Source organism: Syngnathoides biaculeatus, chromosome 19, assembly GCF_019802595.1.
Source record: "Syngnathoides biaculeatus isolate LvHL_M chromosome 19, ASM1980259v1, whole genome shotgun sequence".
NCBI classification, from domain to species: domain Eukaryota; kingdom Metazoa; phylum Chordata; class Actinopteri; order Syngnathiformes; family Syngnathidae; genus Syngnathoides; species Syngnathoides biaculeatus.
The window spans coordinates 322,530-334,665 of record NC_084658.1 but is presented as its reverse complement, the minus strand read 5'-3'; the positions used below and the strand labels follow the sequence as shown (position 1 = coordinate 334,665).

Here is a 12,136-nt window from a genome sequence, read left to right as displayed (position 1 = left end):
CCCATGTAAGGATAAGCGGCAAAGAAAATGGACGGATGGATGAATTTACTGCACTTATCATGTGACTGACATCTTACCTTTACCTCGCAGGTCATGATTCAAATGGTTCAATTTCTCAGTCAAATATATTAAAAACGCAAGGTCAAATATCCATTTGTTAACCTTTTCTGCAATGGTTGCCTGACTGTGGTCAGGAGATACTTTCTCTTGGGCCGAGGTTGTCCTCCTCGGGATTAACTCCTTTCTCTTGTTGTACCGCTGAAGTTCAGTGGCAGAAACAATAATGGCACAAAGCACTGGTTTGCTGCTCAAATTGCTTTATTGGCTCCTTTTAATACGACTCTTCTGTGGTTGCCATCACTAAACTTTTTCTATCTCTCACACACACACACACACACACACACACACTTGTGTGCACTCCTTTTCTCGCTTTTTCGCTGCAGACACCCGGGGGAGTCCTGTCTCACTCACACACATACTAAGCTTGCCATCACAGTACCTGCACCCTCACACCCTGCGACTTGGGTGCGTCTCAACCTCATTTAGGCCAGTCCGGACTAAGCACTTCCTCTTGTCACCCTGTGTTTGCGAGGACAGACACTCAGGGCAACCGCGTTCATAGAGCCGGGTTCAGACGCCAATCTTTTAAATTCACAGCTGGTCAACAGCAAATAAACCCTCCCGGCAATGCCTTCAGGGGAGTGACACCCTCTGTCCATTCCTCGACGACCGTTGTTGGAATAATTGTAAATATACCTGTATCATACATTTGCTTTGCTGCAATGAAGAAATGCTTTTCTGTAGAGCAGTGGTTCCCAAAGTGGGGTCCACGGACCCCCAGGGGGTGAAAAACGTCTTTCCAGGGGTCCGTGACATGATGTCTGAGACAGAGTAATAATAAAATATTTTTCTGAAGAAAAGAACAAAAAACATTGTTTTTCTTCTGTGTCGAAACAATGAAGACAGTAACCTAGTCCAATGCATTTGAGTTTGTTTTCCAACAAATTATGACTTTTGCACGTGGCTTATCGATGTGTTCGAGCCAAAAAAAACACACATCACCGAGACGCTGATAAAACCATGTGTCATCGACGTTGTCACAGCACCACTGGACAAGACTGCAGTTCAGAAACACCAGAATGTACCCATATCGAATAATACCATTCGCTCGCGGATTCTAGATATGAGCGAAGACATTCTTCACCAAGTTGTCGAAAACTTGAAAAGGAGTCCAATACAATTCAGCCTGCAGTTGGATGAATCAACTGATGTAGCCTGTTGCTGTCAACTCATGGTCTTTGTGAGATACTTTGATGCAGACAAGCAGAAGATATTTGAAGAGTTCTGATTCTGTGAGCCTCTGGAGACAACTGCCAGACGTCAATACGTCCTCGAGAAAGTAAGTACATTCTTTGACTAGCATGAGATCACATTGGAAAAGCTAGGATTCATTTACAGAGATGGAGCCCCCGCCATATTAGGTAACCGTTCCGGTTTTGCCGCTCTCGTGAAGAAAGTGGCTCCGCATGTCAGCGTCACCCATTGCATATGACACAGGGAAGCTCTCTTGATGAAGACTCTTCCCGAAGGCTTGTCATCAGCAATGTCAGTCATGATTCGATCTGTAAACTTCATTAGGAGACGGCTTCTGAATCACCGACTTTTCAGTCAGTTTTGCGAAGAAGTTGGGTCTGAGTTCATGGTGCTTTTGTACCACACACAAGTTCAATGGCTCTCAAGAGGGCGGGTATTCAGGCGAGTCTTTGAAGTCTATGACGAGGTTGTTTAGTTTCTTCAACATCAAAACAACCCCCTGGCTGATGGATTGGATAGCTCACAAACGCGCCAGAGGATCGCATATCTCGCTGACGTGTTCAGATTGTTGAATCAGCTCAACCTTTCACTGCAAGGCCCAAGTGTCAACATTATCTGGGGGAAGGAGAAACTTTCAGCTTTTCTAGAGAAGTTGGCTTTATGGGAGAAACGAGTGGGAAATGATAACTAATGATAGCTAATTTCCCAGCACTTGACAGCCTCAATCTGAGAGAAGATGATATCAAAGAAGAAATCCAGCAGCATTTGAAAACACTGCGGGGAAGTTTTGACCACTATTTTACACCTGATGAATTTCCTGGAAAAGAAGAATCATGGGTTCAAGATCCTTTTGACTTCAATCTTGACACGATGCACGACAACGACGACAAAAAGGAAGAACTCATCGAACTCTGTTATTCAGATGCCATCCATCAACAATTTGAGAACACGTCAAACAGCACCTTTTGGTGCGAGGGGTTGGAACTATTCCCAAAACTCACCAAATCAGCCGTGGAATTCTATGTTCCCTTTGTTACTACGTACAAGTGTGAGGCAGGGTTTTCATCTCTATTAGATGTAAAGACGAAAAAACGAAATCGTCTGGAAGCTAATCATGATGTGAGAATTGCCCTTTCTAGTGTTGTACCACGTTTTGATTTATTGTGCAAAAATAAAAAGCAAGAGCACGCGAGCCACTAAAATTGAGTATTTCTTTGTATCAGAATGGCATAGCTGTATCAAGCACTACATTATTGACGAAAGTTGAGGTTGTGGGTCCGGGAGCTTTTTGAATGACTCACTGGGGGTCCGAGCCCAGGTTGAATTTGGGAACCACTGCTATAGAGCTTTATTCAGCAATTCAACACGTAAAAGATCTGCGCTCAAAAGAGGAAGTAGCCGGCTGCAGAAGACCAGACCTAGTCAGATTGATGGAAGGCACCTGGAGGAAAACTTCGAAATGACTTCTGCCATACTTACTAATTCTAAACTGCTTAGGAATGTTTTTCCATTTACTCGTCTGACATATGACACAATATTTCAATTAAAACAATGCTTCTGCCTTCCCCCTTTTGAGGATGTTGTAATTGTGACTGTAAATGAAAATAAGGGGCTGGGGAGAATTGTCCCAGAGCATGGTGGAGAAGTGTGGGGTGCAGTCCTCTTCGGAGTGTCTCCTCCTTATTTTTCAACAATTTTAACGAAATGTCACTCTGATGAACCTGACAACTAGAGTCACACATCTCTCTGGACTTCATGACTGGGGTACCGGTTTCACAAGGTCACGCAACTGTTCTCTCAGAGTGAACCACTTCTCCAAAATGGTTCATTTCATTCCTCTACCTAAAGTCCCATTCACGGCCGAGCTTATGATAAATAACATATTCAGATTGCGAGGCCTTCCCAATGACGTGGTTTCCGACAGGGGGCCCCAGTTCATTTCCTGATTCTGGAAAGAATTTTGGGGCCAACATTAGACTTTCCTCAGACCATCACCTGGAAACCAATGGCCAGACCAAGCGCGTAGATCAGGACTTGAAAGTGGGGCTCCGGTGTCTCAGGTCTCGCGAACCACGCTCGTGGAGCCAACAGTTGATCTGGGTTAAATACGCGCATAACTCTTCCCTGAGAATCCACTAGCATGTCCCCCTTTCACATAGTGCAATGTTATCCACGGTCTCTCTTCCCGTATGTAGATTCCAACTCATTAGTCCCGTCTGCGTTGGCCATTGTGAGGCACTGCAAGGGAACCTAGGAGCGAGCCCGACCGATGCTACTGCACAAGGGGCACTCTTATAAGGCTGCGGCTGACTGTAGGAGGGCACCAGCTCCAGTCTACAGTGTAGGTCAGCGAGTCTGGCTGTCGACTAAAGGCCTCCCACTCCGTGTGGAATCGCGGAAAGTCTTTCCCAGATTTGTTGGTCCGTTCCCAATTACAAAGGTAATCAATCCAGTCACTGTGAAATTAGTCCCGAAGTTGATGCTGATCCACCCAGCTTTTCACATTAGCCTGCTCAAGTGTCCTCATTGGTCCCGCCTGCCAGGCCTCCTCCTCCCCATGCGTTGCATCCTGAGGTCCCTGGACCGGCCAGTGCCTGCCATTGTGGGGGTGGGTGGTTAGGGGGGTACTGCCATGGGTGTGTCTGTCCTTCACCCGGCGTGCACCTGCTCCAATGAGCAGATACCCTCAACTCCATCTCATTTTGGTAGTCCGACATATTCCCGGGAATGCAGATGAAATTCTGACACCGGTCGTCCAGGAAACAAACAGCCCATATCAGGGGGTTCAGCACCCCATACTCCCAAAGAACCCACCACAGAACTGCCCAAGGTACACAATCGAAAGCCTCTAAGCCCACAAAACTTATGGAGGCTGATTGGGCAAACACCCACGCACCCTCGAGGAGCTGCCGAGGGTGTCAAGCTGGTCCACTGTTCCATGGCCAGGATGAAATCCACATTGCTCCTCCTGAATCTGAGTTTCGACTTCTCGGCGGATCCTCCTCCCCATCACCCTTGAATAGACCTTACCAGGGAGGCTGAGGAGCATGATCCCCCTGTTGTTGGAACACACCCTCCACTCCCCTTTCTTAAAAAGCGGGACAACCATCTCGGTCTGCCAATCCAGAGGCACTGTCCCTGATGTGCATGGGATGTTGCAGTAGCAACCTCAACCCCAGAGATAGAAGAGCCTGCCTCAAAGAACCCAAACTCTGCTTCCTCATGTGTTGGTGGAATTGAGGTCTTCATAATATTCTCCTCACCGACTCACAGCATCTCACGTTGAGGCCAGCAAGGCTGCATCCTCACGATACATTGTGTTGACGGTGCACAAGCTCTCTTGAAGTCCTTTTCCATGGCCTCACTGAATTCCTCCCACACCCGGGTTTTGGTGTCAGCGACCACCGAAACTGCATTCCACTTGGCCAGATGATACCTTGCAATTTCCTCAGGAGTTCCACAGGCCAGAAAGGACTCCTTCTTCTGCCTGACGGCATTCCTTACTGTTGGTGTCCATCAACGTGTTCGGGGGTTGCCGCCACGACAGGCACCTACCACCTTACATCCACAGCTCCGGTCAGCTGCCTCAGCAATGGTGGTGGGGAATATCATCCACTCGCACTTGACCCAGCCTCCCCCGGAACATGGGCAAAGTTCTTTCAGAGGTTGTCACGAACAGGGCTCGAGGGTGGACCCAAATGCACGACTCCAAAGACAAGCATGCAGTACAGAGGTAACCTTTATTCGGTCCAAGGTCAGGGATCAGGCAGACAGTCCAAACAAGCAGAGGTAATAGTAACGGCAGGCTTACCAGGGTAGTCAAGGGACAGGTGTGGGTCGGTACAGGGCAGAAGTCAGGCAAACGGGAGTGCGGGAACGAGGCATCAAGGGCAACGACGTTTGTTTATTTTATTTTTTATTTACAGTTATGTTATATTAATCCAGTAAATTATTTTAAGCTCTTGAGAGTCCATCCCTAATCACACCTGCAACTTTATATCTGCTGGCATTACTGACCACACTTGTACATTTTTCAAATATGAGTGACTGCATTTGGACTCCATCCATCCATTTTCTTGCAGGAGCCTATCCCAGCTGTCAACAGGGAAGAGGCAAGGTACACCATGAACTGGTGGCCAGCCAATCGCAGGGCACATTGAGACCAACAGCCGCACATTTAATCACACTTAGGGGCAATTTAGAGTGTCCAATTAATGTTGCATGTTTTTGGAATGTGGGAGGAAACCAGAGTACCCGGAGGAAACCCACGCAGGCATTGGGAGAACCTGCAAACTCCACACAGGCAGGTGCGGGATTGAACCCAGGACCTCAGAAGGCTTTCCTACACTTTCCAGGTGAACCACTGTGCCGGCTCTTTTGGAGTCCTTCTTCAAAATAAGAATGAAGATATCTGCAAAAATATTACATTATGTATCGGAACGTTTTCATCCACAAAAATATATTTTCAAAAATCTACCCCCAAGGTAATTAGGAGGTATGTCTAAACGAATTTGAAATTAACACTAAAGCATTAAAATTACAGCAAAACACTGCAAAAGAACAGCAAAAGAACACACTTTAATATCTTTGAGGGATTCACTGACGCATTATTATTAATACGTATTTGCTAACTTTGTCGTTTTGTTATTGTTGATTTATTTACTGTTTATAATAATAATATTATAATTGTTGATAAACTGATTGATTCATTATTTTTGTTTTCTTGTCATTGTTGTTTCTTTTGTAATATGACTATGATCCAATTATTCTCACAAGGGTCACGGTTGTGTAGGAGCCTATCCCAGCTATTTTCAGGAAAAAGGCGGGGTACACCCAGAGCTCGTTACCCAATCGCAAGGAAGTTATAAAACAAAAATAGCACTGACATCTTCGGAGAATTTAGAGCAAGATGTGTAAACAGTTTGTGGCCCCTGCCTTAATGTGAAAGGTTAAGGGTAGTGCGGGCCGCACATAATTGATCTCAATGGCACTTTAAAGTGTTGTGTATGCAGCTAAAAAAACCTAGTATTCACTGTGGGATATGTGGCTCTCGGGGATGGGACATTGGCCAGGCTTGTTGCAACCTCATTAATTGTTAAGTTGCTGTTGAGTGTGTGTTTCTTTCGGCTTGTCCCTTTCGGGGTCGCCACAGCGTATCATCTCAGATGGACGCATATATACGTTTGGCACAATTTTTACGCCGGATGCCCTTCCTGACGCAACCCTTCTGAGGGAGTTGAGTGGGACAGAAAAAGTGGAACTGACGTACATTGTGAAAATTACGTTCACCGTGCTTCAGTGAAACGTCAACGTGACAGTGACACCAAGTGGAATTGTACATACAGTATTACACAGCTCCAAATGTCTTTTTCAAAGCCTGCTGTGAAGAGAAAGGTTTTTGATGAATACAGACAATTTCAGGAAAACTGGGAAATGGATTATTTCTTTGTTGAGCACAGGGGCACCCTTACGTGTCTTATTTGCACAGAGAACATTGCGGTGCACAAGGAATACAATTTGAAACGTCATTACACAACTAGACATGCTGTATGCAAAATCCAATCTAAAACATGTCGACTGAGGCAACAAGATTTCGTTAACATAGCAACCAAAAAGAATAATAATAATAAAATAATAAGAGCAGTCGGGGCTAGCTACATGGTCAATGAGATGATTGCTAAAGCAGGAAAGCAAAGGTGAATTTGTCAAAAAAGTGCATGTTACATATTATCTGTCCAGAAAAGAAAGGTCAGGTTTAGCAACATCAGCCTTTCTGCCAACACCGTGGAAGAGCATGTGTCTGCTCTATCAAGTGACTGTTATGATCAACTGTGTGAGAAAGCAAAATGTTTCAGTGTATACTCAGTCCCTCTTGATGAGCTCACAGACATCACCGACTTTGCCCAGGTCTCAATTTATGTCCATGGGGTTTAGGACAATTTTGAAGTGATCAGTGATATTTCATCAGCTGTTTGCCATGGAAGAGGTTTGTTGGAATAACGACCGATGCAGCGGCATCAATGACAGGGAGTAAAAATGGACTTGTGGAACTTGTTAAAAAAGAACTGAAAGAGGAGGGTGAGGAGGAGACCATGCTCTACATCACCTTATCCAACAGCAGGCCCTTTGCAGCAGATGCCTGAAGTTTGTCTGTCGTTGTGAAATGCATCAATCACATAAGATCCAGGGGTTTAAAGCACAGAAGGTTCCGTGCTCTACTTCACCGGTGTATGTTGGCTACGCAGGGGAAACGCATTGAAGAGATTTGTTTTTTAGTTGGGAGCAGAAGTGAAAACCTTCATGGAGAAGGATGGGGGGGGGCACTGTTCCTGTGCTAAGTGATCCCAAATGGCTCATGCACTTCACTTTTCTTGTTGATATCACACAGGAGTTTAATGTACTGAACAAGTAGTTACAAGGCCAGGGGAAGCTTGTCAGCTCTGCCGATCACAACGTGAGTGCATTCTCCACAAACCCTGTGTTCTGGAAAGCTCAGCTTTCTCAGACAAACCTTTGCCATTTTTCAGGTACTCGTTGATGCAGGCATACCCACCATTCAGTGCTGAGATGAATGTTATCATTTTGAACCAACAAGAGGAATTTGATCACAGATTTGCAGACTTCAAGACACAGAGTCACATTTAAATTTTTTACGGATCACTTCTCTTTTGATGTCCAAGATGCTCCTCCTGTGCTTCAAAGGGAGCTCGGTGACCTGCAGTGCAACTCTAAACTCAAAGCAAAGTTCAGAGGGGTGAGCGGAAAAGCATACAAGCTTGGGCAATTTTTGAGAGAATTGACCCCCAGCTTCCCTGAGCTTTCCACAATGTTCAAGCGAACCATGTGCCTTTTTGGGAGCACATACTTGTGCAAAAAGCTTCTTCTGCAACTTGAAGTCCAAGTACAGGTCCAGTCTTACTGATGAGCATCTTCAAGCCCTGCTGAGGGTCTCAACTGCTCCATCCTGAAGCCAAATGTGGCTCAGCTGTGCGAGAGGAAGGATTTCAAACTGAAAGAGATTTCTTGAGTCAGAAACTGTATGGGGTTTCTACAATCTTCTATAGTGGCTATGATTTATTTATTAGAGATTTATTTATTTTCTGATTAATTCTTAATTTGTTTATTTTTCATCTAATTTTGTGTAAAAAAAAAAATCCATATATTTAAAAACATTTGAAAGTTTCCATCACAAATTTTCGCGTGGAGAACCCGATGCGACCCACCTTCACCCCGATTGCTTCCAGCGGCCTCCAGGTAACTGAGTTTGAGAACCCTAATTTAGAATCTTCACAAAGAAACCGAAGTGGTCGGAGAAAATCCACGAGAGCTCGGGGCTAATGTGCAAACTACACTCGAGCGGGATTTGAGCTTAGAACTGTGAGATTCTAATCAGTCATCCACCATTCCACCGGCTCAAGGGGACAGCTTGGGGCAGCACGGAGAGGCGGATGGACCCAGGCCCCAGGCAACCAGGCCTACACATTGCTAAAAATAGTCAAATAAAGAGTACAAAAGAGGAAGTGGAAGAGGCACAGCACTTATCTAAAAAAAAAAAAAAAAAGACTGGATGGCTCATTGGCCACCAAAACTGAAGTTGCCATCCGGCATTTTGATACTTCCAAAACAACCATGCCGACCTGTGCAGCGACAGGTCTAGTTTCGTCGCAGTGAAAAAACATTCCACAGGCAAGTTAGTAAGATTTACTTTGACACTGTTAAAGTTTGTTTGTAAAGGGTTTTTTATTTTCTGAATATTTTAACACACTTGAATAATGTTTTGTTTACAGTTGTTGTTCACTGTTCACTCGCTGCTTCACCTTTATAGGCCAACTGTTTTTCGGGAAAAAGCGATCATCTTCATCAGTGGATAAGCAAGAAAACACATTTTCTGTGAAATATTTGATGACTCTCATCACACAGAACTCTACAAACTGAATTTGAATTTCAAATGCGAGGAAACAAGTATAAATTTTCAGTCTGAAATAGAATGTCGCGGAGACAATAAATGAACAATGCGTTTCGCATGTATTTTCCATTGCGACTCCTTATTCCCCAAAATATATCTAACCAATTGACTTAAAAATTAATGTTTTTAATGACAAAAATGCGTATTGTTTTGCTATGTTATGATAGTAATGCTTCACAGCATATTTCCCTGCTAAAAAAATTCTATAGAACATTTCTAAAGAATTTGTAAAGAACTATAGAACATTCGGACCCAAGTCTTATTAGAAATTCTATTGTTCTCTAGAATTTCTATATAAAATCCCAACCAAAGTTCTATTGAACAGGTTTTTCAGTAGAAATTATCCAAAATTCTATAGAATTTCTATCATTTTTTTTCTTTTTTTTTTTTAGCAGTGTTTCGAAAAAGTTAACGTCACGGAAATCAAGCCCTGCATAATATAATAATAATATGCAAGGTTTCTTGATGGTCACTGTGTCATATGTCTTTCCTTTGCACTTAGCCTTTTTGGGCTTACCAAGTCGAATTAAAAATCCTTCACGTTTCCAGAACTGAAAAAATGTCAAGCTCACACGCCAAACTTTGAGAAAACCCCCATCACAATCCAACCTGTAAACCATGTCCATCGCGCGTTTTGGGAGTACCAAGGTGGCGGCCAACTGGCTTCATCCAATCTACATATCGCTCGATGTGTATGCGCTATCCAGTCTCTCTCTCTCTCTCTTTTTTTTTTTTTTTTTAAGATCAGAGAGGCGAAGCAGGAACAGGAGGCGGAAGAAGAAGGAGAAGGCGAAGAAGAAGGCGAAGAAGAAGGCGAAGAAGAAGAAGAAGAAGAAGAATGAAAAAAGGTCTTCGTACCGTGTCCAAGTGCTGGTCAACGGAATTTGCACGTTCGCTCCATTATTCGTGATTTTTACACCGATCAAGTAGACCCACTCCCAACGAGAACTTTGCGGCTACTCACCGCAAACGGTTAGCATACGCAGTCCGTTTTGTTGTACAGTTGAACAAGACAAGACAATTAAAATGGAAACTCTCCGAGTGCTTGAGCTTTACAGTGGGATAGGTGGGATGCATTATTCTCTGAAAAGTAAGTATTGCACTGCTGTACCCCTGACTTGCTTGCTACTGCCTGTTTATGAATTGAGTAAATATATTTGTACGTTCAGCGGCGTGTTTTGTGTTTTTGCGAGATGTCAACAAACAAAAAATTAATTGCCAACAAAACTAAGCCAACTATGAACTATCCATTTGAAAGGTCGCTTCCAACTTTGTTTCATTTATTTTTTTCAAAAAACAATGATATCCCTATCAGTTTTTCTTGGTGTAAAACTGAATTATTGCTTGCAGAATATCTGTAGCAATGCATGTTGAAAGCTGAATGATGCTCCCAAACAGTTTTATGGTTAATGTTATGCTGCCTCCTATATTTAAAATACAGAATTAGCTTTTTGTGCACTGTATTGTCTGTGCTTTCATCCTCGATCAGGCTGTGCCAACGTGGAATTTCAACATTATACACCATCTCATCCTGTACTTTCTACTTCGGCTTCAGACCAGACTTTTTTACTCAAAAAAAGAGAACATTTCGTCCAGTTTCACCACTTTTTCTCCTATTATTAACTTACCCCGACATTCATTAAAGCAACAGCACTATTTTTTTTTTTACTTTTACCATTATTTTCGAGAGTAAACATAAGCCGCATGTCTAACTCTCTTTGCTCTACGTTGCCCAAGCTGTGTCGCCAACTAAAGCACTGGACGGTGTTTGTAATTATCATTGTACCCCTTTAAGAGCTGGAGGTGGGTGGTGTCAGGTAAACAAGGAAGTAGGAGTAGGCTGAGCAGTAGACCGTGTGCTTCTGTGTTTAACAAAAAAAAAAAAAAAGATCAGGCTGTGGTTCTCTGTGCTGGATCGGTTTTGAAGTGCACTGAGAATGTGCGACAAGTGCGCTTTTGCATTGGTCAAGACTATACAAAATAAGCGACGTCTTTCAACATCTATATATTTCTACTCTTGAATTTTACGCGTGTGTGATTTTTCCTCCTTGACTGGAGATTTACGAGTGCGATGGCGCGCGGGTGCGATCGCGCCTGCCAAATCACAGTGACTACTGTATGCAATATTGTTTTACATCCATCCATTATCTGAAGCAATTATCCTCTCAAGGGTCGTGGGAGTGCAGGAGTCTATCCCGGCTATATTTGGGCAGAAACCGGGATACACCCTAAACTGGTTGTCAGCCAAGATACTTTTCATGTGTTGTCATGAGTGACATGACTTTTCTTTACGACGCCTACTGGATGGCAAAAGTACAATACAACTCACATTTTTTTTCTGATCTTTTTGTGAATATTGGCTTGCTTATCAGCGTCTTATGGCCTTTTCATCATGGTATTTCATTGTGTGGCTTATGGTTGTAAGAACACACAGAAAAAGGGCTCTAACACTTCAGACATTGTTTACCTTTTGCTGGGCATTCAGCTAATTCACTGTGGTATCCTCCACACTTGTTACATATCTTTACAGAGGTCTTTAGGCTGCAATATGCCTACGAGCACCCGCAGTAAAACTTTGGTTTGCGGTGGATAACCATTGCCTTTAGCTGCACTTTTCCTAAATCGTTGGAGTGGGCTATGCCAATCGCTTTTTTTGAGCGTGCACTCCGGCCCCTGGCTGAGTAACTTTTTGCGCACACCCTAAGAGTTGATAGTGAAAAGTATGCGGTCTCTGACCATCTCATCGCTGTTTGTGTCGTTACAGTTTTAAACCAACAGCTTGAGTTCTGTCAAAAAGTGCTCAAATGACTCAGTTACCTTTTGCCTTCTCGTGAAACTTATATCTAGCAAATACGG

At 43.7% G+C, this 12,136-nt stretch overlaps 2 protein-coding genes across 12 annotated transcripts in view; one reads left to right on the top strand and one right to left on the bottom strand.

Annotated features, from left to right (window-relative positions):
- The window catches only part of rsu1 (Ras suppressor protein 1), a 104,750-nt gene that overhangs the window by 92,251 nt on the left and 363 nt on the right, over positions 1-12,136 (bottom strand). The window lies entirely within an intron of this gene.
- The window catches only part of trdmt1 (tRNA aspartic acid methyltransferase 1), a 76,509-nt gene continuing 74,373 nt past the window's right edge, over positions 10,001-12,136 (top strand). The window contains exon 1 of one of the 5 annotated variants that reach the window (XM_061805966.1): positions 10,001-10,370. In XM_061805966.1, the coding sequence (XP_061661950.1) occupies positions 10,307-10,370 (64 nt within the window). In that variant the 5' untranslated portion in view covers positions 10,001-10,306. The remainder of the gene's footprint in view (positions 10,371-12,136) is intronic. The other 4 variants (XR_009792831.1, XM_061805969.1, XM_061805965.1 and 1 more) reach the window with 4 other exon arrangements.